General features: G+C 48.4%; 1 protein-coding gene across 1 annotated transcript in view; it reads left to right on the top strand.

Moving 5' to 3' along the window:
• Positions 1-23,331, top strand: part of LOC121541401 (multiple epidermal growth factor-like domains protein 10) — a 199,420-nt gene that overhangs the window by 154,680 nt on the left and 21,409 nt on the right. Inside the window, exons 13-18 of the mRNA XM_041850387.2 lie at positions 5,413-5,515; positions 18,239-18,385; positions 18,635-18,769; positions 18,984-19,112; positions 20,842-20,970; positions 21,156-21,284. Coding sequence (XP_041706321.2) covers positions 5,413-5,515; positions 18,239-18,385; positions 18,635-18,769; positions 18,984-19,112; positions 20,842-20,970; positions 21,156-21,284 — 772 coding nt within the window. The remainder of the gene's footprint in view (positions 1-5,412; positions 5,516-18,238; positions 18,386-18,634; positions 18,770-18,983; positions 19,113-20,841; positions 20,971-21,155; positions 21,285-23,331) is intronic.

Genomic DNA, 23,331 nt, shown 5'->3' on the forward strand with positions numbered 1-23,331 from the left:
TTTGCATAAGTATTCAGACCCTTTGCTATGAGACTCAAAATTGAGCTCAGGTGCATCCTGTTTCCATTGATCATCCTTGAGATGTTTCTACAACTTGATTGGAGTCCACTGGTGGTAAATTCAATTGATTGAACATGATTTGGAAAGGCACACACCTGTCTATATAAGGTCCCACAGTTGACAGTGCATGTCAGAGCAAAAACCAAGCCATGAGGTCGAAGGAATTGTCCATAGAGCTCGGAGACAGGATTGTGCCGAGGCACAGATCTAGGGAAGGGTACCAAAACATTTATGCAGCATTGGAGGTCCCCAAGAACATAGTGGCCTCCATCATTCTTAAATGGAAGAAGTTTGAAACCACCAACACTCTTCCTAGAGTTGGCCGCCTGGCCAAACTGAGCAATTGGGGGAGAAGGGCCTTGAGGTGACCAAGAACCCAATGGTCACTCTGACAGAGCTTCAGAGTTCCTCTCTGCAGATAGAAGAACCTTCCAGAAGGACAACCATCCCTGCAGAACTCCACCAATCAGCCTTCATGGTAGAGTGGCCAGACGGAAGCCAATCCTCAGTAAAAGGCACGACAGCCCGCTTGGAGTTTGCCAAAAGGCACCTAAATACTCTGACCATGAGAAACAAGATTCTCTCGTCTGATGAAACCAAGTTTGAACTCTTTGGCCTGAATGCCAAGCGTCACGTCTGGAGAAAACCTGGCACCATCCCTACGGTAAAGCATGGTGGTGGCAGCATCATGCTGTGGGGATGTTTTTCATCAGCAGGGACTGGGAGACTAGTCAGGATCGAGGGAAAGATGAACAGAGCAAAGTACAGAGAGATCCTTGATGAAAACCTGCTCTAGAGCGCTCAGGACCTCAGAATGGGGCGAAGGTTCACCTTTTAACAGGAATATGACCCTAAGCACACAGCCAAGACAATGCAGGAGTGGCTTCGGGACAAGTCTCAATGTCCTTGATTGGCCCAGCCAGAGCCCGGACTTGAACCCGATCAAACATCTCTGGAGAGACCTGAAAATAGCTGTGCAGCGATGCTCCCCATCCAACCTGACAGAGCTTAAAAAGATCTGGAGAGAAGAATGGGAGAAACTCCCCAAATACAGGTGTGCCAAGCTTGTAGTGTCATACCCAAGAAGACTCAAGGCTGTAATTGCTGCCAAAGGTGCTTCAACTAAATACTGAATAATGGGTCTAAATACTTACACTACAAGTCAAAGGTTTGGACACACCTACTCATTCAAGAGTTTTTCTTTATTTTTAGTATTTTTTACATTATAGAATAATAGTGAAGACATCAACACTATGAAATAACATATAACATACAATATATTTGCGATTTTTCAAATAGCTACCCTTTGCCTTGATGACAGCTTTGCACACTTTTGGCATTCTCTCAACCAGCTTCACCTGGAATGCTTTTCCAACACTCTTGAAGGAGTTCCCACATATGCTGAGCACTTGTTGGCTGCTTTTCCTTCACTCTGCAGTCCGACTCATCCCAAACCATCTCAATTGGATTGAGGTTCGGGGGATTGTGGATTCCAGGTCATCTGATGCAGCATTCCATCACTCTCCTTCTTGGTAAAATAGCCCTTACGCAGCCTTACACAGCCTGGAGGTGAACATCCTGGACTTCCTGATGGGCCGCCCCCAGGTGGTAAAGGTAGGTAACAACACATCTGCCACGCTGATCCTCAACATTGGGGCCCCTCAGGGGTGCGTGCTCAGTCCCCTCCTGAACTCCCTGTTCACCCGTGACTGCATGGCCAGGCACGACTCCAACACCTTCATTAAGTTTGCCGACGACACAACAGTGGTAGGCCTGATCACAGACAACGATGAGACAGCCTATAGGGAGGAGGTCAGAGACCTGGCCGTGTAGTGCCAGGATAACAACCTCTCCCTCAACATGATCAAGACAAAGGAGATTATTGTGGACTACAGGATAAAAAGAGGACTGTGCATGCCCCCATTCTCATCGATGGGGCTGTAGTGGAACAGGTTGAGAGCTTCAAGTTCCTTGGTGTCCACATCACCAACAAACTATCATGGTCCAAACACACCAAGAGAGTCGTGAAGAGGGCACGACAAAGCCTATTCCCCCTCAGGAGACTGAAACGATATGGAATGGGTCCTCAGATCCTCAAAAAGTTCTACAGCTGAACCATCGAGAGCATCCTGACTGGTTGCATCACCGCCTGGTATGGCAACTGCTCGGCCTCCGACCGCAAGGCACTGCAGACGGTAGTGTGTACAGCTCAGTACATCAGTGGGGCCAAGCTTCCTGCCAACCAGGACCTCTTTACCAGGCGTTGTCAGAGGAAGGCCCTAAAAATTGTCAAAGACACCAGCCACCCTAGTCATAGACTGTTCTCTCTTTTATCGCACGGCAAGCCGGACCGGAGTGCCAAGTCTTGGTCCAAAAGGCTTCTTAACAGCTTCTACCCCAAGCCATAAGACTCCTGAACAGCTAATCATGGCTAGCCGGACTATTTACGCTGCTGCTACTTATCTATGCATAGTCACTTTAACTCTACCCACATGTACATATTACCTCAATTACCTCGACTAACCGGTGCCCCTGCAAATTGACTATGTACCGGCACCCCCGGCCTTACAAAAGTATTCATCCCCAATTAGCGTTTTTCCTATTTTGTTGCATTAAAACCTGTAATTTAAATTAAATTTTATTTAGATTTCATGTAATGGACATACACAAAATAGTCCAAATTGGTGAAGTGAAATTTAAAAAATAACTTGTTTCAAAGAATTCAAAAAAATAAATAACGGAAAAGTAGTGTGTGCACATGTATTCACCCCCTTTGCTATGAAGCCCCTTAATAAGATCTGGTGCAACCAATTACCTTCAGAAGTCACATAATTAGTTAAATAAAGTCCACCTTTGTGCAATCTAAGTGTCACATGATCTGTCACATGATCTCAGTATATATACACCTGTTCTGAAAGGCTCCAGAGTCTGCAACACCACTAAGCAAGGGGCACCACCAAGCAAGCGGCACCATGAAGACCAAGTAGCTCTCCAAACAGGTCAGGGAAAAAGTTGTGGAGAAGAACAGATCAGGGTTGGGTTATAAAAAAATATCAGAAACTTTGAACATCCCACGGAGCACCATTAAATCCATTATTAAAAAAATGGAAAGAATAAGGCACTACAAAAAACCTGCCAAGAGACGGACATCCACCAAACTCACGGACCAGGCAAGGAGGGCATTAATCAGAGAGGCAACAAAGAGACCAAAGATAACCCTGAAGGAGCTGCAAAGCTCCACAGCGGAGATTGGAGTATCTGTCCATAGGACCACTTTAAGCCGTACACTCCACAGAGCTGGGCTTTACTGAAGAGTGGGCAGAAAAAAGCCATTGCTTAAAGAAAAGAAATAAGCTAACACGTTTGGTGTTCGCCAAAAGCCATGTGGGAGACTCCCCAAACATATGGAAGAAGGTACTCTGGTCAGATGAGACAAAAATGGATGCTATGTCTGGCGCAAACCCAACACCTCTCATCACCCCAAGAACACCATTCCCACAGTGAAGCGTGGTGGCAGCATCATGCTGTGGGGATGTTTTTCATCGGCAAGGACTGGGAAACTGGTCAGAATTGAAGGAATGATGGATGGCGCTAAATACAGGGAAATTCTTGAGGGAAACCTGTTTCAGTCTTCCAGAGATTTGAGACTGGGACGGAGATTCACCTTCCAGCAGGACAATGACCCTAAGCATACTGCTAAAGCAACACTCGAGTGGTTTAAGGGGAAACATTTAAATGCCTTGGAATGGCCTATTCAAAGCCCAGACCTCAATCCAATTTAGAATCTGTGGTATGACTTAAAGATTGCTGTACACCAGCAGAACCCATCCAACTTGAAGGAGCTGGAGCAGTTTTGCCTTGAAGAATGGGCATACATCCCAGTGACTAGATGTGCCAAGCTTATAGAGACATACCCCAAGAGACTAGCAGCTGTAATTGCTGGAAAAGTTTGGCTCTACAAAGTATTGACTTTGGGGGGGGGGTCAATACTTTGTAGAGCCAAACTTTTATTACAGCTGCAAGTTTTCTGTTTTTTTGTCTTATTTCTTGTTTGTATCACAATTAAAAATATGTTGCGTCTTCAAAGTGGTAGGCATGTTGTGTAAATCAAATCATACAAACCCCCCAAAAATCCATTTTAATTCCAGGTTGTAAGGCATCCCTACTGTTATTTTTATTTTTACTGCTTATCTATTTTTCACTTAACACTTTTTTTCTTCTTCTTAAAACTGCATTGTTGGTTAAGGTGTTGTAAGTAAGTATTTCACTGTAAGGTCTACTGCACCTGTTCTATTCGACGCATGTGGCAAATACAATTTGATTTGATTAATTTGTTGGGTAATTGTCCTGTTGAAAAACAAATGATAGTCACACTAAGCCCAAACCAGATAGGATGGCGTATCGCTGCAGAATGCTGTGGTAGCCATGCTGGTTAAGTGTGCCTTGAATTCTAAACAAATCACAGACGGTTTCACCGGCAAAACACCCCCACACCATAACACCTCCTCCTCCATGCTTTACGGTGGGAAATACACATGCAGAGATCATCCATTCACCCACACCGCGTCTCACAAAGACACTCGGTTGGAACCAAAAATCTCCAATTTGGACTCCAGACCAAAGGACACATTTCCACCGGTCTAATGTCCATTGCTCGTGTTTCTTGGCCCAAGCAAGTCTCTTCTTATTATTGGTGTCCTTTAGTAGTTGTTTCTTTGCAGCAATTCGACCATGAAGGTCTGATTCACACAGTCTCCTCTGAACAGTTGATGTTGAGATGTCTGTTACTTGAACTCTGTGAAGCATTTATTTGGGCTGCAATTTCTGAGGCTGGTAACTCTAATGAACACATCCTCTGCAGCAGAGGTAACTACGGGACTTCCATTCCTGTGGCGGTCCTCATGAGAGCCAGTTTCATCATAGCGCTTGATGTTGTTTTACGACTGCACCTTCATGTCTTAAAGTAATGATGGACCGTTGTTTCTCTTTGGTTATTTGAGCTGTTCTTGCCATAATATGGACTTGGTCTTTTACCAAATAGGGCAATCTTCTGTATACCCCCCATCTCATGAAGCTGGTTGAGTGAATGTCAAGAGTGTGCAAATCTATCATCAAGGCAAAGGGTGGCTACTTTGAAGAATCTCAAATATAAATATAAAACACTTTTTTGGTTACTACATGATTCCATATGAGTTATTTCATAGTTTTGATGTCTTCACTATTATTCTACAATGTAAAAAATAGTACTCAATATATCCTATGTGAGCTATGCCTGAGTCACTTTGATAAAAGCATTTAAATGTCTAAACAAATATTATCATGTCTTAATGGCATCTTTTTGGGTTTCTCCAGGATGGCACCTATGGTATAGACTGTAGGGAACGTTGTGACTGTAGCCATGCAGATGGGTGCAACCCCTCCACGGGTTATTGCAGCTGCCTGGCTGGATGGACAGGTGAGTCTGGAACCTTAACCTAGAACCCTTCGGGGGAGGAGAGAGTGAGAGTTGGGCACAGAGAGTGAAGGGTGGAAAAAAGGAATGAGGAAAAAAGGGATGAGAGGTGTGAGAGGTGTGAGGGAGAGGAGGAGTGGCAGAAAGACAGACGAAGAGAGGAAGAGAGAGGTGACAGAGGGCGTAAAAAAGAAACAGTGAGTCAGGGAAGAGGAAGGAGATGCGTTTCATTTTCCAACAGAATCAAAATATAACACGTTTTTTCTGGTAACAGCTGGTCCTGCCAACTCCAAGATGGACGTCAGTCAATATCTCTCTCATATTACATGTGTTCAAACTTTAAAGTTTGAGAACTGTCTCTTTTTTAAATTTACACGCTCAACATGCTTTGCCCATGCCTTTGTTGTAGTAAATCGGGGGGAAGACAGTGTAATTAAGAAACTCAGCAGTGTCTAATCTCCCCATTCTCTCTATTCTCTTCTACCCACCAAGGGGCACACCTAGTGTGCTGATCTTGTATAACCGTTTCTATGGCCCTTATTGTCATAGTCTGAAACCAATCCCCTCGGACAGTAACATAGGGCAGCAGCTATACCTAGCTATTTCTATGTTCTCAGGGGGGAAAAGTTAACTCATTTTTTGTAATTCATGCTAAGTCCTAAAGATAAAAAGCTTGGTTTTCTTTGCTGATTTAAAATGTCTCGCTGAATGGAGAGGTAGAATGTGAGAAGAATTGTTACACAGGTTAAAACAACTTGCAGGCAAGTTGCTTTGGCAAATTTTATAATATTACTCACTTGGCATAGGGCTGCTTGTGTGTCACCATCCAAAATTGAAAGTAATGGAGACCATCAAAATAGTTTGAAGTTTGGTAGGGTACAAAGATGTCATGCTTTGTTGACAAGCTGAATGTTATTAAACCATTAGAGTAATTCACTTTTTGACGCTGTTAGTGCAATTGACTGATGGAGGTCTATGTGACCAAAACACTGCACTTTCATTTCTACTTGCAAGTACAGTACTGTCAAGGTGACGTGTATGCGGGAAACGAAGTCAAGCGCAGGACACCGAACTACTGGCAGAACGTACTTTACTCAACACAGTAAAGAAAGTACAAAACAAAACTCCAAACAGGGAGGAACAATAAACGCATACAACCAGCACTGCCGACCTGATGGAAAACAATCACACACAATAACCAATGAGAGACAGGGGGTTATAAAGGGAATACAATATAACATAATGGGAAACAGGTGAAAACAATCACGACAAACTAGACAAACACCGAAACATAGATCGGTGGCAGCTAGTACTCCGGGGACGACGAATGCCGAAGCCTGCCCGAGCAAGGAGGAGGGGCAGCCTCGGCTGATTCTGTGACAGTACCCCGCCCTTGACGTGCGGCTCCAGCCGTGCGCCGACCCCGGCCTCGGGGAAGGCCAGGAGGACGCGGAGCAGGGCGAGTCGGATGACCCCGGTGGAAGTCCCTCAACATGGAGGGATCTAGGATGTCCCTCCTAGGGACCCAGCACCGTTCCTCCGGACCGTACCTGTCACGATCGTCTTGTAGCGAAGTAGACCAAGGCGCAGCGTGTGAAACAAACATGACTTTATTTAATTAAAGTACTAACCAAAACAAAACACGATTCGTGAAGTCCACGGTTAAACATACCGACACGGAACAAAAACCCACAAACCCAAAGTGAAACACAGACAGTTAAATATGGCTCCCAATCAGAGACAACCAGCAAACAGCTGACACTCGTTGCCTCTGATTGGGAGTCACACAGACCAACCTAGAAATAAACACAACAGAACTACCAACATAGAAACAGAAAACATAGAATGAACACACCCTGGCTCAACATAATGAGTCCCAGAGCCAGGGTGTGACAGTACCCCCCCCTAAAGGCGCGGACTGCGACCGCGCCTCAACTAAACAAACCAGGGGAGGGCTGGGCGGGCATACCTCCTCGGCGGTGGTTCTGGCTCCGGCCTTGACCACCACCCTTCAATACACCCCCCAATGCGCCCCTGGTCCAGTCTGGCCCCGCCGGCTGGAGCAGGACTGGACTTAACAGGAGCGGTCCTTACCAGGCTGTCGACTCGCACCCCTGGCTTGGTGCGTGGAGGAGGAACGGGCCTTACCAGGCTGACGACGCGCACCCCTGGCTTGGTGCGTGGAGGAGGAATGGGCCTTACCAGGCTGACGACTCGCACCCCTGGCTTGGTGCGTGGAGGAGGAATGGGCCTTACCAGGCTGACTTCTCGCACCCCTGGCTTAGTGCGAGTGGCAGGAACAGGCCGGACCGGGCTGGCGACGCGCACCGTAGGTTTGGTGCGAGTGGCAGGAACAGGCCGGGTCGGGCTGGCGACGCGCACCGTAGGTTTGGTGCGAGTGGCAGGAACAGGCCGGACCGGGCTGGCGACGCGCACCGTAGGTTTGGTGCGAGTGGCAGGAACAGGCCGGGTCGGGCTGGCGACGCGCACCGTAGGTTTGGTGCGAGTGGCAGGAACAGGCCGGGTCGGGCTGGCGACGCGCACCGTAGGTTTGGTGCGAGTGGCAGGAACAGGCCGGGTCGGGCTGGCGACGCGCACCGTAGGTTTGGTGCGAGTGGCAGGAACAGGCCGGGTCGGGCTGGCGACGCGCACCGTAGGTTTGGTGCGAGTGGCAGGAACAGGCCGGACCTGGCTGGCGACGCGCACCGTAGGTTTGGTGCGAGTGGCAGGAACAGGCCGGGTCGGGCTGGCGACGCGCACCGTAGGTTTGGTGCGAGTGGCAGGAACAGGCCGGGTCGGGCTGGCGACGCGCACCGTAAACTTGGTGCGGGTGGCAGGAACAGGCCGGACCGGGCTGGCGACGCACACCGTAGGCTTGGTGCATGGAGCAGGGACAGGCCGGGCTGGGCTGTCGACGCACACCGTAGGCTTGGTGCGTGGAGCAGGGACAGGCCGGGCTGGGCTGTCGACGCACAACCGTAGGTTTGGTGCGAGTGGCAGGAACAGGCCGGACCGGGCTGGCGACGCGCACCGTAGGTTTGGTGCGAGTGGCAGAAACAGGCCGGACCGGGCTGGCGACGCGCACCGTAGGTTTGGTGCGAGTGGCAGGAACAGGCCGGGTCGGGCTGGCGACGCGCACCGTAGGTTTGGTGCGAGTGGCAGGAACAGGCCGGGTCGGGCTGGCGACGCGCACCGTAGGTTTGGTGCGAGTGGCAGGAACAGGCCGGGTTGGGCTGGCGACGCGCACCGTAGGTTTGGTGCGAGTGGCAGGAACAGGCCGGACCGGGCTGGCGACGCGCACCGTAGGTTTGGTGCGAGTGGCAGGAACAGGCCGGGTCGGGCTGGCGACGCGCACCGTAGGTTTGGTGCGAGTGGCAGGAACAGGCCGGGTCGGGCTGGCGACGCGCACCGTAAACTTGGTGCGGGTGGCAGGAACAGGCCGGACCGGGCTGGCGACGCACACCGTAGGCTTGGTGCGTGGAGCAGGGACAGGCCGGGCTGGGCTGTCGACGCACACCGTAGGCTTGGTGCGTGGAGCAGGGACAGGCCGGGCTGGGCTGTCGACGCACACCGTAGGCTTGGTGCGTGGAGCAGGGACAGGCCGGACCGGGCTGGCGACGCACACCGTAGGCTTGGTGCGTGGAGCAGGGACAGGCCGAACCGGGCTGTGGAGACGGATAGGAGGCCTGGAGTGAAGAGCGGCCACCACCCGTCCTGGCTGAATGCCTACCCTCACACACTCTGTGTGAGGCATCCGCACAGGACGTACAGGGCGGTGTACCCCTGGCCTGGTGGCCTTCTGGATCCGCCCCCTTTTCTCCTCCGTCAGCCCCGTCGTCCATGCCGTGTGCCCCCCCCTAAAAATTTTCTGGGGTTGCCTCACGACCGTCCGACGACGACCCTGATCACGCCGTAGCTCCTCTCTACGGCGCCTCTCCACTGTCTCACTCCATGGCCGGCGATCCATCCCGGCCAGGATTTCCCCCCAAGTCCAGGACCCTTTACCGTCCAATATCTCATCCCATGTCCAGGCTGCCTGCTCCTGGACACGCTGCTCCTCTTTCGCCAGGGCCTTTCCCGGCGCTTCCTCCCATGTCCACCCCAAGGGCTGCCCCTGGACACGCTGCTTGGTCGTTGCATGGTGGGTTTTTCTGTCACGATCGTCTTGTAGCGAAGTAGACCAAGGCGCAGCGTGTGAAACAAACATGACTTTATTTAATTAAAGTACTAACCAAAACAAAACACGATTCGTGAAGTCCACGGTTAAACATACCGACACGGAACAAAAACCCACAAACCCAAAGTGAAACACAGACAGTTAAATATGGCTCCCAATCAGAGACAACCAGCAAACAGCTGACACTCGTTGCCTCTGATTGGGAGTCACACAGACCAACCTAGAAATAAACACAACAGAACTACCAACATAGAAACAGAAAACATAGAATGAACACACCCTGGCTCAACATAATGAGTCCCAGAGCCAGGGTGTGACAGTACCCCTCCCACTCCACGAGGTACTGCAGGCCCCCCATCCGACGCCTCGATTCCAAGATGGAACGGACTGAGTACGCCAGAGCCCCCTTGATGTCCAACGGGGGCAGAGGAGCCTCTCGTATCTCACTCTCCTGGAGTGAACCAGCCACCACCGGCCTGAGGAGAGACACATGGAACGAGGGGTTAATGCGGTAATTAATGGGCAGTTGTAACCTATAGCATACCTCGTTCAATCTCCTCAGGACTTTAAATGGCCCCACAAACCGCCGACCCAGCTTCCGGCAGGGCAGGCGAAGGGGCAGGTTTCGGGTCGAGAGCCAGACCCGATCTCCCGGTGCATACACCGGAGCCTCACTGCGGTGGCGATCGGCACTCACCTTTTGCCGCCTGATAGCCCGCTGCAGATGGACATGCGCAGCGTTCCAGGTTTCTTCCGAGCGCCGAAACCACTCGTCCACCGCAGGGGCTTCGATCTGGCTCTGATGCCATGGTGCCATGACCGGCTGATAACCTAGCACACACTGGAAAGGCGTAAGGTTAGTGGAGGAGTGGCAGAGTGAGTTTTGGGCTATCTCTGCCCAGGGAATATATCCTGACCACTCCTCCTGCCGGTCCTGGCAATAGGACCTCAAAAACCTACCCACATCCTGGTTCACTCTCTCCACCTGCACGTTACTCTCGGGGTGAAAACCTGAGGTAAGGCTAATCGAGACCCACAGACGTTCCATAAACGCCCTCCAGACTCTAGAGGTGAACTGGGGACCCCGATCAGACACTATATCCTCAGGCACCTCGTAGTGCCGGAAAACGTGTGTGAACAGGGCGTCAGCAGTTTGTAGGGCAGTAGGGAGACCTGGCAAAGGAATGAGATGGCAGGCCTTCGAAAACCAATCCACAACGACCAAGATCGTCGTGTTCCCCTGGGAGGGGGGAAGGTCCGTGACAAAATCCACCGATAGGTGAGACCACAGCCGTTGTGGAACGGGTAGGGGTTGTAACTTCCCTCTGGGCAGGTGTCTAGGCGCCTTACACTGGGCGCACACCGAGCAGGAGGAAACATAAACCCTCACGTCCTTAGCTAAAGTGGGCCACCAGTACTTCCCACTAAGGCAGTGCACTGTCCGACCAATACCAGGATGACCAGAGGAGGGTGACATGTGAGCCCAATACATCAATCGATCGCGAACCTCGAGCGGCACGTACCTCCGACCCACTGGACACTGTGGGGGAGTATGATCGGTACGTAACGCCCGCTCGATGTCCGCATCAACCTCCCACACTACCGGTGCCACCAGACAAGACTCCGGGAGTATGGGAGTGGGCTCAGTGGACCTCTCCTCTGTGTCATATAGTCAGGACAGGGCGTCTGCCTTAGCGTTCTGTGACCCTGGTCTATAGGTGAGCTTAAATACAAATCGGGAGAGAAACATAGACCACCTTGCCTGGCGAGGGTTCAGCCTCCTCGCTGCCCGGATGTACTCCAGGTTACGATGGTCAGTCAGAATGAGAAAAGGGTGTTTAGCCCCCTCAAGCCAATGCCTCCACACCTTCAGGGCCTGAACCACAGCCAACAGCTCCCTGTCCCCCACATCATAATTGCGCTCCGCCGGACTGAGCTTCTTAGAATAGAAAGCACAGGGGCGGAGTTTTGGTGGCGTACCCGAGCGCTGAGACAGCACAGCGCCGATCCCAGCCTCGGACGCATCCACCTCAACTTGGAACGCCAAAGAGGGATCCGGATGTGCCAGCACCGGAGCCGAGGTAAACAGGTCCTTCAGATGTCTAAATGCCCTGTCCGCCTCAGCCGACCACTGCAGACACACCGGACCCCCCTTTAGCAGGGAGGTAATGGGAGCTGCTACCTGTCCAAAGCCCCGGATAAACCTCTGGTAGTAATTGGCAAAAACCAAGAACCGCTGCACTTCCTTCACAGTGGTGGGAGTCTGTCAATTACGCACGGCAGAAACGCGGTCAATCTCCATCTCCACCCCTGACGCGGACAACCGATGTCCCAGGAAGGAGATGGACTCCTGGAAGAACAGACATTTCTCCGCCTTCGCATACAGGTCATGCTCTAACAGTCTACCAAGCACTCAACACACCAGGGACACATGCTCGGCTCGTGTAGCGGAGTATATTAGAATGTCATCAATATACACCACTACACCCTGTCCATGCAAGTCCCGGAAAATCTCGTCCACAAATGATTGGAAGACTGAAGGAGCATTCATTAAACCGTATGGCATGACGAGGTACTCATAGTGACCCGAGGTGGTACTGAATGCTGTCTTCCACTCATCTCCCTCCCTAATGCGCACCAGGTTGTACGCGCTCCTGAGATCCAATTTTGTGAAGAATTGCGCCCAGTGTAATGACTCCGTCATACTAGCAATCAGAGGGAGAGGATAGCTGTATTTGATGGTGATCTGATTGAGACCACGGTAATCAATACACGGGCGTAAACCCCCATCCTTCTTCTTCACAAAAAAGAAACTTGAGGACGCAGGAGAAGTGGACGGCCGTATGTATCCCTGTCTCAGAGATTCGGTGACGTATGTCTCCATAGCCGCCGTCTCCTCCTGAGACAGAGGATACACATGACTACGCGGAAGCGCAGCGCCTACTTGGAGGTCTATCGCACAATCCCCCTGTCGATGAGGTGGTAATTGAGTCGACTTCTTTTTACAGAAGGCGAGTACAAATCGGTATACTCAGGTGGAATGTGCATGGTGGGAACTTGGTTCGGGCTTTCCACCGTCGTTGCCCCTACGGAAACATCTACACACCGCCCGAAACACTGATCAGACCATCCCTTGAGAGCCCTCTGTTGCCATGAAATGTTGGGGTCATGAGATGTTATCCAGGGAAGCCCCAACACCATTGGAAACACAGGAGAATCAATCAAATACAAATGTAGTATCTCCTCATGACCCTACTGCGTTTTCATCCTGAGCGGCGCTGTGACTTCCCTAATCAATCCTGACCCCAAAGGGCGGCTATCTAGGGCATGGATGGGGAAGGGCACATCAACAGGTACAATAGGAATCCCTAACTTAGAGGTGAATTGGCGATCGATAAAATTCCCAGCTGCACCTGAATCTACTAGCGCCTTATGCTGGGAGTGAGGAGAAACCTCGGGAAACACAACTTTAATACACATATGCGTAACAGAGAGCTCTGGGTGAGTTGGGTGCCTACTCACCTGGAATGACTCATCAGTGCGCTGCCTACCGCCTCGATTCCTAGGAGACCCTCCCCAGCACCGACCAGCAGTGTGTCCTCTGCGGCCACAGTTGGTGCAGGGGACGGCCTCCCTCCTAGTCTCTCTCCTGGTCTCCCTAGCACCAGCACCTCCGAGCTCCATAGGGGTCGGCTCGGAAGTGCTGGGGGATGGAATGGACGGCCCTGAATCCGGACGTCCGCGGGTAGTCAACAGGGTATCCAGGCGAATGGACATGTCCACCAGTTGGTCGAAGCTGAGGTCGGTGTCCCTGCAGGCCAATTCCCGACGCACGTCCTCCCTCAGGCTGCATCTGTATTGGTCGATGAGGGCCCTCTCATTCCATCCCGCATTGGCAGCCAGCGTCCGGAAGTCCAGCGCGAACTCCTGTGCGCTCCTCCTCCCCTGTCTAAGGTGGAATAGACGCTCACCCGCCGCTTTACCCTCTGGTGGATGATCGAATACTGCCCTGAAGCGGCGGGTGAACTCCGCATAGTTGACAGTAGCGGCGTCTATTCCCCCCCACTCGGCATTGGCCCACTCCAGCGCCTTGCCGGACATACAGGAGATGAGGGCGGACACGCTCTCGTATCCCGAGGGCACCGGATGGATGGTTGCTAGGTAGAGTTCAACCTGTAGCAGGAAACCCTGACACCCAGCCGCTGTGCCATCATAAGCCCTCGGGAGCGAGAGCCGAATCCCACTGGACCCCGGAGGTGAAGCGATGGGCATCGCCGATGGTGGTGGTATCGTTGGAGAAGGCGTAGGCAGACCCTCTCTTTTCCATCGCCCAATAGTGCTCACCACCTGTTCCATGGCGGTGCCGAGAGCCTGTATTGTTCCTCCATTGATCCAGCTGGCACCGCCGCTCCTGCTGACTCCATGAGTGATGTGTGATTCTGTCAAGGTGACGTGTATGCGGGAAACTAAGTCAAGCGCAGGACACCGAACTACTGGCAGAACGTACTTTTCTCAACACAGTAAAGAAAGTACAAAACAAAACTCCAAACAGGGAGGAACAATAAACGCATACAACCAGCACTGCCGACCTGACGGAAAACAATCACACACAATAACCAATGAGAGACAGGGGGTTATAAAGGGAATACAATATAACATAATGGGAAACAGGTGAAAACAATCAGGACAATCTAGACAAACACCGAAACATAGATCGGTGGCAGCTAGTACTCCGGGGACGACGAACGCTGAAGCCTGCCCGAGCAAGGAGGAGGGGCAGCCTCGGCTGATTCCGTGACAAGTACACACAGTGTGCGGGAGACCCTTCAACCATTCTTCTTCAGTTTTTGCTTAGAATACGCACCTATGATATAACTTTACTTCTGGTTTGCAAACCTTTTTTCTGTTTACTGAAAAACGATGGTCCTAAGGGACCGATTTTTACTGTGGGGAAGGGTGGTCGAAAATAGGGGAGGGTTGTCAAACTTTTATTTTGCTTTGGGAAGGGTTGTGTGGTTTTTTTGGGTCACAGGGGAGGGTAGTGTGTTTTTTCCCTGGTTTACATTCACTCTTCTGCTTGTATTTTCCCTATAAACAATGACTTGACTTACTTTTGATATTACCCTAATAGTTTAGAAACGTTTGTGAAGGTTTGGTATGCTGTGGCTATTATTAAGCTTTAGTTACTGCAGGCCTATGATATGAAGGCAGTGCGCCCCTGCTCTCCAACTGACTCCGACAGTTGAACTTGAGGTGAGGAAGATTGTTTCAGGCCTACCAGAGTTACTCCTATAATCTAACAATATAATGCATATCTTTCTACAAAATATTCAGATCGGAAATTAATAAATTACCCTCCTTATGTACGTCTATATCTGTATAGCAGACCCAGTAGCCATCTGACATAAAGAAATGCATGTCGGTGTCGTAGCATGCCACCGGCATATCTCTCTCTCTGGGGTTTGGCCTAAGCTTCTCTTCCTTTATATAGGCTATCTATATATTTATTAAAATATGAATATCATACAGTAGACACCTAAGCCTATAGGCCTTTGCATGATACATTTAGGGTTCAAATCTCTGACAGCTGAACCGTGATGCGGACAATTATTGTTTTAGGAAATTAGCCTAACCCCCCCACCATAAAGTTTTGCATAGGCTACACGTCGAAACACAAGGAATAGTGTTTTTGACATTTGTTATAGGCTGTTTTTAAGGACACATAAATGTGGCTCATTTTGCCAACATCCCTTGTTTATTGATCTATTACAGTGGGGAAAAAAAGTATTTAGTCAGCCACCAATTGTGCAAGTTCTCCCACTTAAAAAGATGAGAGAGGCCTGTAATTTTCATCATAGGTACACGTCAACTATGACAGACAAAATGAGGAAAAAAAATCCAGAAAATCACATTGTAGGATTTTTAATGAATTTATTTGCAAATTATGGTGGAAAATAAGTATTTGGTCAATAACAAAAGTTTCTCAATACTTTGTTATATACCCTTTGTTGGCAATGACACAGGTCAAACGTTTTCTGTAAGTCTTCACAAGGTTTTCACACACTGTTGCTGGTATTTTGGCCCATTCCTCCATGCAGACCTCCTCTAGAGCAGTGATGTTTTGGGGCTGTCGCTGGGCAACACAGACTTTCAACTCCCTCCAAAGATTTTCTATGGGGTTGAGATCTGGAGACTGGCAAGACCACTCCAGGACCTTGAAATGCTTCTTACGAAGCCACTCCTTCATTGCCCGGGCGGTGTGTTTGGGATCATTGTAATGCTGAAAGACCCAGCCACGTTTCATCTTCAATGCCCTTGCTGATGGAAGGAGGTTTTCACTCAAAATCTCACGATACATGGCCCCATTCATTCTTTCCTTTACACGGATCAGTCGTCCTAGTCCCTTTGCAGAAAAACAGCCCCAAAGCATGATGTTTCCACCCCCATGCTTCACAGTAGGTATGGTGTTCTTTGGATGCAACTCAGCATTCTTTGTCCTCCAAACACGACGAGTTGAGTTTTTACCAAAAAGTTATATTTTGGTTTCATCTGACCATATGACATTCTCCCAATCCTCTTCTGGATCATCCAAATGCACTCTAGCAAACTTCAGACGGGCCTGGACATGTACTGGCTTAAGCAGGGGGACACGTCTGGCACTGCAGGATTTGAGTCCCTGGCGGCGTAGTGTGTTACTGATGGTAGGCTTTGTTTCTTTGGTCCCAGCTCTCTGCAGGTCATTCACTAGGTCCCCCCGTGTGGTTCTGGGATTTTTGCTTACCGTTTTTGTGATCATTTTGACCCCACGGGGTGAGATCTTGCGTGGAGCCCCAGATCGAGGGAGATTATCAGTGGTCTTGTATGTCTTCCATTTCCTAATAATTGCTCCCACAGTTGATTTCTTCAAACCAAGCTGCTTACCTATTGCAGATTCAGTCTTCCCAGCCTGGTGCAGGTCTACAATTTTGTTTCTGGTGTCCTTTGACAGCTCTTTGGTCTTGGCCATAGTGGAGTTTGGAGTGTGACTGTTTGAGGTTGTGGACAGGTGTCTTTTATACTGATAACAAGTTCAAACAGGTGCCATTAATACAGGTAACGAGTGGAGGACAGAGGAGCCTCTTAAAGAAGAAGTTACAGGTCTGTGAGAGCCAGAAATCTTGCTTGTTTGTAGGTGACCAAATACTTATTTTCCACCATAATTTGCAAATAAATTCATAAAAAATCCTACAATGTGATTTTCTGGAATTTTTTTCTCAATTTGTCTGTCATAGTTGACGTGTACCTATGATGAAAATTACAGGCCTCTCTCATCTTTTTAAGTGGGAGAACTTGCACAATTGGTGGCTGACTAAATACTTTTTTTCCCCACTGTACATTTCTCAAATGTCCGGTAAATTAAAATCTTCCCTGTCATGTTGTGCGGTGCCAACTTTTCCTAAATGAAACTCTGAAATGGCATATCGTTTTTATGAACATTTTAGAATATTCACATGAAAATCTGCTGCCAATTGGATGGAAACCTAGCTATAAACACACTAAAGACTCTGGCAAGTGTTTTTCAAGATTGACATACTCTATTTATTGTGTTGTTGAAAACGCAAACCATGATATTGAAGTGCCCGAAGTCGGTATGCTTTGTTTATTGGTTGTGTGGTGCATTGGCACAGAAACCTGTTGGTGGAACATTTGTTGCATATATTTTATATAATTATAAATATGGCATCAAAATGTAGAAAATGTGATTTCCCCCTAGCTGATCATTGTCTGCAGCCGGCTCTGATCGTAGTGTAATGAAACAGGCAGGAAGAGTGAGCCTAGCTTGTCTGTGGTGGTCGGTGAACTCTCAACCTTCTGGCCTGTAGCCCTGCGTGGCATCGACTGTGCCACAAAAGCATGTGGAAGTGGCAAAGTCGATATCCACATTAATAAACACAGGGTCACTACAGTTATTGTTATTTGTGGTCGTAAACATTATTTTGAGTTCATTCTGTGAGGGGGGAGGGTGTTAAATTTATTTTACATTACAAGGGGAGGGTCATGTGAAAATATTTGTAACTTTGGGGAGAGGTGTTTTTTTGACACCTTGAGTTGGACCAGCCCCTCCCCCCATAAATGTTGATATGTCCCTAACCAGGACTGGGCCTTATTATAGCCTACAACAGCTGCCAAAAGTTTTTCCTGGTCAGGTCACTTGGTCAGGAAAAACTCAGTGCCCTAGTCCAGTCAAATAGCCACATTTGATTAATGGAATAGATCAAAGCACTTCTTACTTATAGCATTTACAGTAAAACAAATGGAAAGATAGTCCATTGGAGAGCCTGGTAAAAGTGTTTGTGGAGCTTTGCCAGAAAGATGCCAGAAAGATGGTATTGACCGTGGACTTATTCCCTAAGAGGCTGCCATCTGGTGTTAAACCCTGCAGTAATCAGGAAATCAATCCCTGTAATTAGCAGATTTACAACACCAAGCCTTCTTCAATCATTAATTGATGTCAATGGGAGACCTATGTGAACTTGTTTGAGTGAGCCGTGTGTTGTGTGTGTTCCCAGGTATCCACTGTGACAGTGTGTGTGCCGAGGGCCGCTGGGGGCCAAACTGTTCCCTCCCTTGCAACTGTAAGAACGGGGCCTCCTGTTCCCCTGACGAGGGCACCTGTGAATGTGCTCCCGGATTTCGGGGGATCACCTGCCAGCGCAGTGAGTATCCCACACATTCATGCATTCAGTTATTACATTACAATATCATTAAAGATCCCGTGCCCAATTACTGTGTTATGCTTATGGATTGTATTCGATTGGTTTACTATACATTTATGTATAGAGCTGATTTATACATTGTGTGGTTTAACTAATTCCATCCACTATGTAATGTATGAATATGTACGTATCTCAAGTCTATACTTGTTTCTTAGTTAGAAACCTAACTAATCTTTCCTGTCCTTCCAGTCTGTTCACCGGGCTACTTTGGCCACCGCTGCAGCCAGGCCTGTCCCCAGTGTGTCCACAGCAATGGACCCTGCCACCACGTCTCTGGCCAGTGTGACTGCCTCCCGGGGTTCAAGGGGCCCCTCTGTAATGAAGGTGAGTGTGACACTTAACAGTTACCCTGTATGACACTCAACCGTTACCCCACATGACTCAATCAACAGTTGACCACTCAACCGCATGACCAGAACATAGCATCAAGAGTCACACTACCCTTTGACAAAGTTAATTGATTCCTCTCCGGACCGTAAAGGTTGGTGACTCACTTCTGTGTTTTTACCCTCTATTTCTTTCTTCCTCTCTTCCCCAGTGTGCCCCAGTGGCAGGTTTGGGAAGAACTGTGCATGGAGCTGCACCTGTACCAATAACGGCACCTGTAACCCCATCGATGGCTCATGCCAGTGTTACCCCGGCTGGATTGGCAGTGACTGTTCACAACGTGAGTACTCCCAAATACACTTTTCACATATCGTGCCGATTCCAGCAATTATGGTAGATGTGTAACCAGGCCAGGTCATTAAAGCTTTGTTTGGTTGAGTTCAGCTCAGTAATGTCTTGTAAAAAAAATACTTATGGCTGACCCTGTCTGTCTGCATCCCTGGAGGGGTCCGTTAATCTTGTTTAGTTCAGTCAATTCAGGAAATGAGTTGAAATTCAATTTTGGAGCGATTTCTTATTTTTTCCCTATTGGGAGTTAATAGAATTGACCAGAACTGCCAACTTGTGGCCACTGCTCATTTCTTTTGTGGATTTGGTTTGTTTCTTAGGATTGGTAGAATATGTCAGAATATGTTGAACATGTATATCCTATTGTTAGAATCTGTATAATAGTCCATGCTAAATGACATTCTTAAAGCATTCTTTCCCTGCTCTGATTGAGAATTATTCCATTTAGCAAAATAAATATTTAACCAACCAGTGTAATCATAGGAAAAACGTTTAACACTTACCACTAATGTCCATTAAGACGGACGACAGGTGCTACTCACCACGACCCCTGACCCATGAATGTGTTTTTAGCGGGACGCGACCCACACTAGATTTACCTGTCTTTGACACCAGTAGCTAAGGCGCTGACATACGCTAGCCCCTCAGCCAAGTGAGGAGTCCTCCGTGACCCCTTTTGACCTCTCGTGACCCTTATTGACCTCTGCAGGACCCCCTAACTTATCACAGCCTTAAAGGACCCTGGGATACCCCGCCTGGGCCTCCTCATCACAGATGTGGGGCAACATGCTTTGTGTGCTTCACATTCTGGATGTCGAATAGTATTGACGCTGGCGTCTCGTGTAGCTCGATAACATTTGCTAGCATAAACTTACCTAATGGACTTTCCATTACGAATTCCTGGGAGACCTTCTGAGGGAGAGAAAATTGTGTTTATAATAGGGTACTATTTGTGTAATAGTGTGTCTGACAGCCTGGGGATTATTAATGTAATATGGCTCCCTCTGGTGATAGTTAATGATACAACATGGGTTTTCATCCCATAGAAATATAATTAATTCCAAGACGTTGAAAATACTTTTTGGTTGAGGAGACGTCTTTTTGGTTGAAAAGACGTTGAAAATACATATTTTCAATGCCTTGTGCTCACTAGGTAAGGTCCACTGTCTGCTGCTTTTATCTTCCTGGTGCTTTGTTGCTCACTGGCTCAAAAATTGTCATTGGTTAGCCAAAGATTTCGCACACCTGGTTCCCCAAATTCTAGATGAGTTACTGAATAAATATAGACTAATAGAGAAATATTGCTGCTTTCAATTTCCCTTCTGTACAGTGTGTACTGTAAACAGCTTAAACTATAACCTTGTTCCCAGGCTATTGCTTGCTGGGGGACGGGTGATGAGTAGGAGATTATGCTTACTATAGTTAGAACAGAGCATATGATTCAGTCATATTTTTCATACTGAATGCAATAATTTTTCCATGAATCGATTCACCTCTCACCACTTTTCCTCCTCTCTTCCTGGGCAAGGTATTCAGGAACACTTGTAAAACACATGATGAGGCTAAAAGAATGGCTCATAGGGCAAGATGTCCTGTTTCTGCAGCACAAGGCAGTTTGATGTACAAGTACACCCCCTGGACAGGATGCTATTTGAGGCTATCGCCAGGAGGCTATTGTTGTGATGTTCTCTCATACTGTGGTTGTTGTCCTTATCTTGCAGTCTGTCCTCCTGGTCAGTGGGGGCCCAACTGTATCCACACATGTAACTGTCACAACGGGGCCTACTGCAGTGCCTATGATGGGGAGTGCAAGTGTACTCCGGGCTGGACAGGCTTGTACTGTACACAACGTAAGTTACACACAAGCACCCACACACAGGCACGGATGCACGCACTCTCACGCTCACATTTATTTGAAGCATATGGACATGCATCATCATCATCATCATCATCCCATGCTGTTAAACTATTTTAAAATGGACTCAATCAAATTTTATCAAATGCTGGAGTCTTACTGTATATGAATCCATTGCAGGCTGTCGATTGGGCTTCTACGGTAAGGACTGTTCCCAGACCTGTCAGTGTAGGAATGGAGCCGACTGTGACCACATCTCTGGCCAGTGTACCTGCCGGACTGGCTTCATGGGACGCCACTGTGAGCAAAGTGAGTGTACACCACAGGATTATGGGTAATCAGAATAACTACAGAACACATTATAAAGATTTTGAGCATTTTAGCATAGGAAGAGAGCCTGGAATTGAAATTGAAAAATAAATAATGTTAAGATGAGTGTATTTTAACATGCTCCATAATTCTCCTGAATTTACTGGCATTGTAGTGAATTGGACTCCAACTCTAAATACCGTGATAAGTTCTAGCACAAAGTGTTATCAGTAATGCATGATTAGACTGTGACATTTAAGCTTTTCGATTAACTACATTGAGCTAAAGACATAATATTATAAATGGTCCTGTACTTTTTACTGTTTACATTAAAAATATCGACTTGTCTGTAAAAAATTGTAACCTGCACTTGTATGCCGATGATACTGTTGTGTATGCTATTGCCTCCACGGTTGACCGGCTCTATCTGAACTACAGTCTGCCTTCATTGTATTACAGAAAAACTTTATTGACCTGGAATTAGTATTGAATGCAGGTAAAACTAAGTACATTATATCTTGTTCTCTATAGTGCCTAAAAATAACTCTGATGATTTAAGCATATGTACTTTGGATGGTGTCCATATTGATCATGTCCCTGCTTACAAATATCTGGGCATCTGGATAGATGAAAAGCTGTCTTTTAAAAAGCATATTGATGAGATCCTCCAAAGCTCTGTCAGGTTGGATAGGGAGCGTCGCTGCACAGCTATTTTCAGGTCTCTCCAGAGATGTTAGATTGGATTCAAGTCCGGGCTCTGGCTGGGACACTCAAGGACATTCAGAGACTTGTCCCGAAGCCACTGCTGCATTGTCTTGGCTGTGTGCTTAGGGTCGTTGTCCTGTTGGAAGGTGAAGCTTCACCCCAGTCTGAGGTCCTGAGCGCTCTGGAGCAGGTTTTCATCAAGGATCTCTGTACTTTGCTCCATTCATCTTTCCCTCGATCCTGACTAGTCTCCCAGTCCCTGCTGCTGAAAAACATCCCCACAGCATGATGCTGCTGCCACCATGCTTCACCTTTGGAATGGTATTGGACAGGTGATGAGCGGTGCTTGGTTTCCTCCAGACGTGACGCTTGGCATTCAGGCCAAAGAGTTCAATATTGGTTTCATCAGACCAGAGAATCTTGTTTCTCATGATCTGAGAGTCCTTTAGGTGCCTTTTGGCAAACTCCAAGCGGGCTGTGATGTGCCTTTTACTGAGGAGTGGCTTCCGTCTGGCCACTCTACCATAAAGGCCTGATTGGTGGAGTGCTTGTTATGTGGGCAGCTGTTGTCTCTCCCTTTTCTGTTTCCCCTTCCTCCTTGTTTTGTCCCCTTTTTCTGTTGTATCTGTATGTGTGTTTGTCCCCTTTATGTGGGTGTGTCTGGAGTGGATCAGGGGGCGTGCTCAGGATCTGCCTCTCCTGTGCAGCTGCGGGTTGTTTCCAGTGATTCCTGCCCCTACGCAGCTGCATCCTATTCTCTCATCAACCTGCACTACTTATTCCTGGGCATGGCTCTCCACCGGCGCCAGATCGTTGTTCTTACCAGAGCGTTTTGGACATATCTCCCAAACCTGCCTGCCTTCCTGCCTGTCGGTCTGCCTGCCTGCCTGCCTGCCTGCCTGCCTGCCTGCCTCAGCCTCTCCTTCCTCCGGAGCCGACTAGCCCACTCTGTTCCTTTACTTCAGTTGTTTTTGGACTAAGACAATTTTTACTTTGATTAAATATTTTTGTTTCTTCCACTCCCTTTGTCGTGTTGTTTCTCTGAGTGCTGGGTTGAACCATAGCCTAACAGAACGATCTGGCCATGGACCCAACAGAGAAACAGCAGGGGCAAACAAAGACAGCTTCCAACAAGCTATCCAGGCTCAAGGAACGTGTAGGACAGCATGACCAGTTGATTCGGACTCTTGTGGAAGATAATCATCAACTGCTGAACCAGGTGACTCAGTTAACTACACACGTCTCTAAATTGTCTGTTATCAGTTCTCCATCTCTCTCTGACCCCCAGTTTGATGCACCCCAAGTTGTTTCCTCGGACACTAGGCAGGCTTCGTTCCGTCGG

The sequence above is a fragment of the Coregonus clupeaformis genome, chromosome 27 (assembly GCF_020615455.1).
Source record: "Coregonus clupeaformis isolate EN_2021a chromosome 27, ASM2061545v1, whole genome shotgun sequence".
NCBI classification, from domain to species: domain Eukaryota; kingdom Metazoa; phylum Chordata; class Actinopteri; order Salmoniformes; family Salmonidae; genus Coregonus; species Coregonus clupeaformis.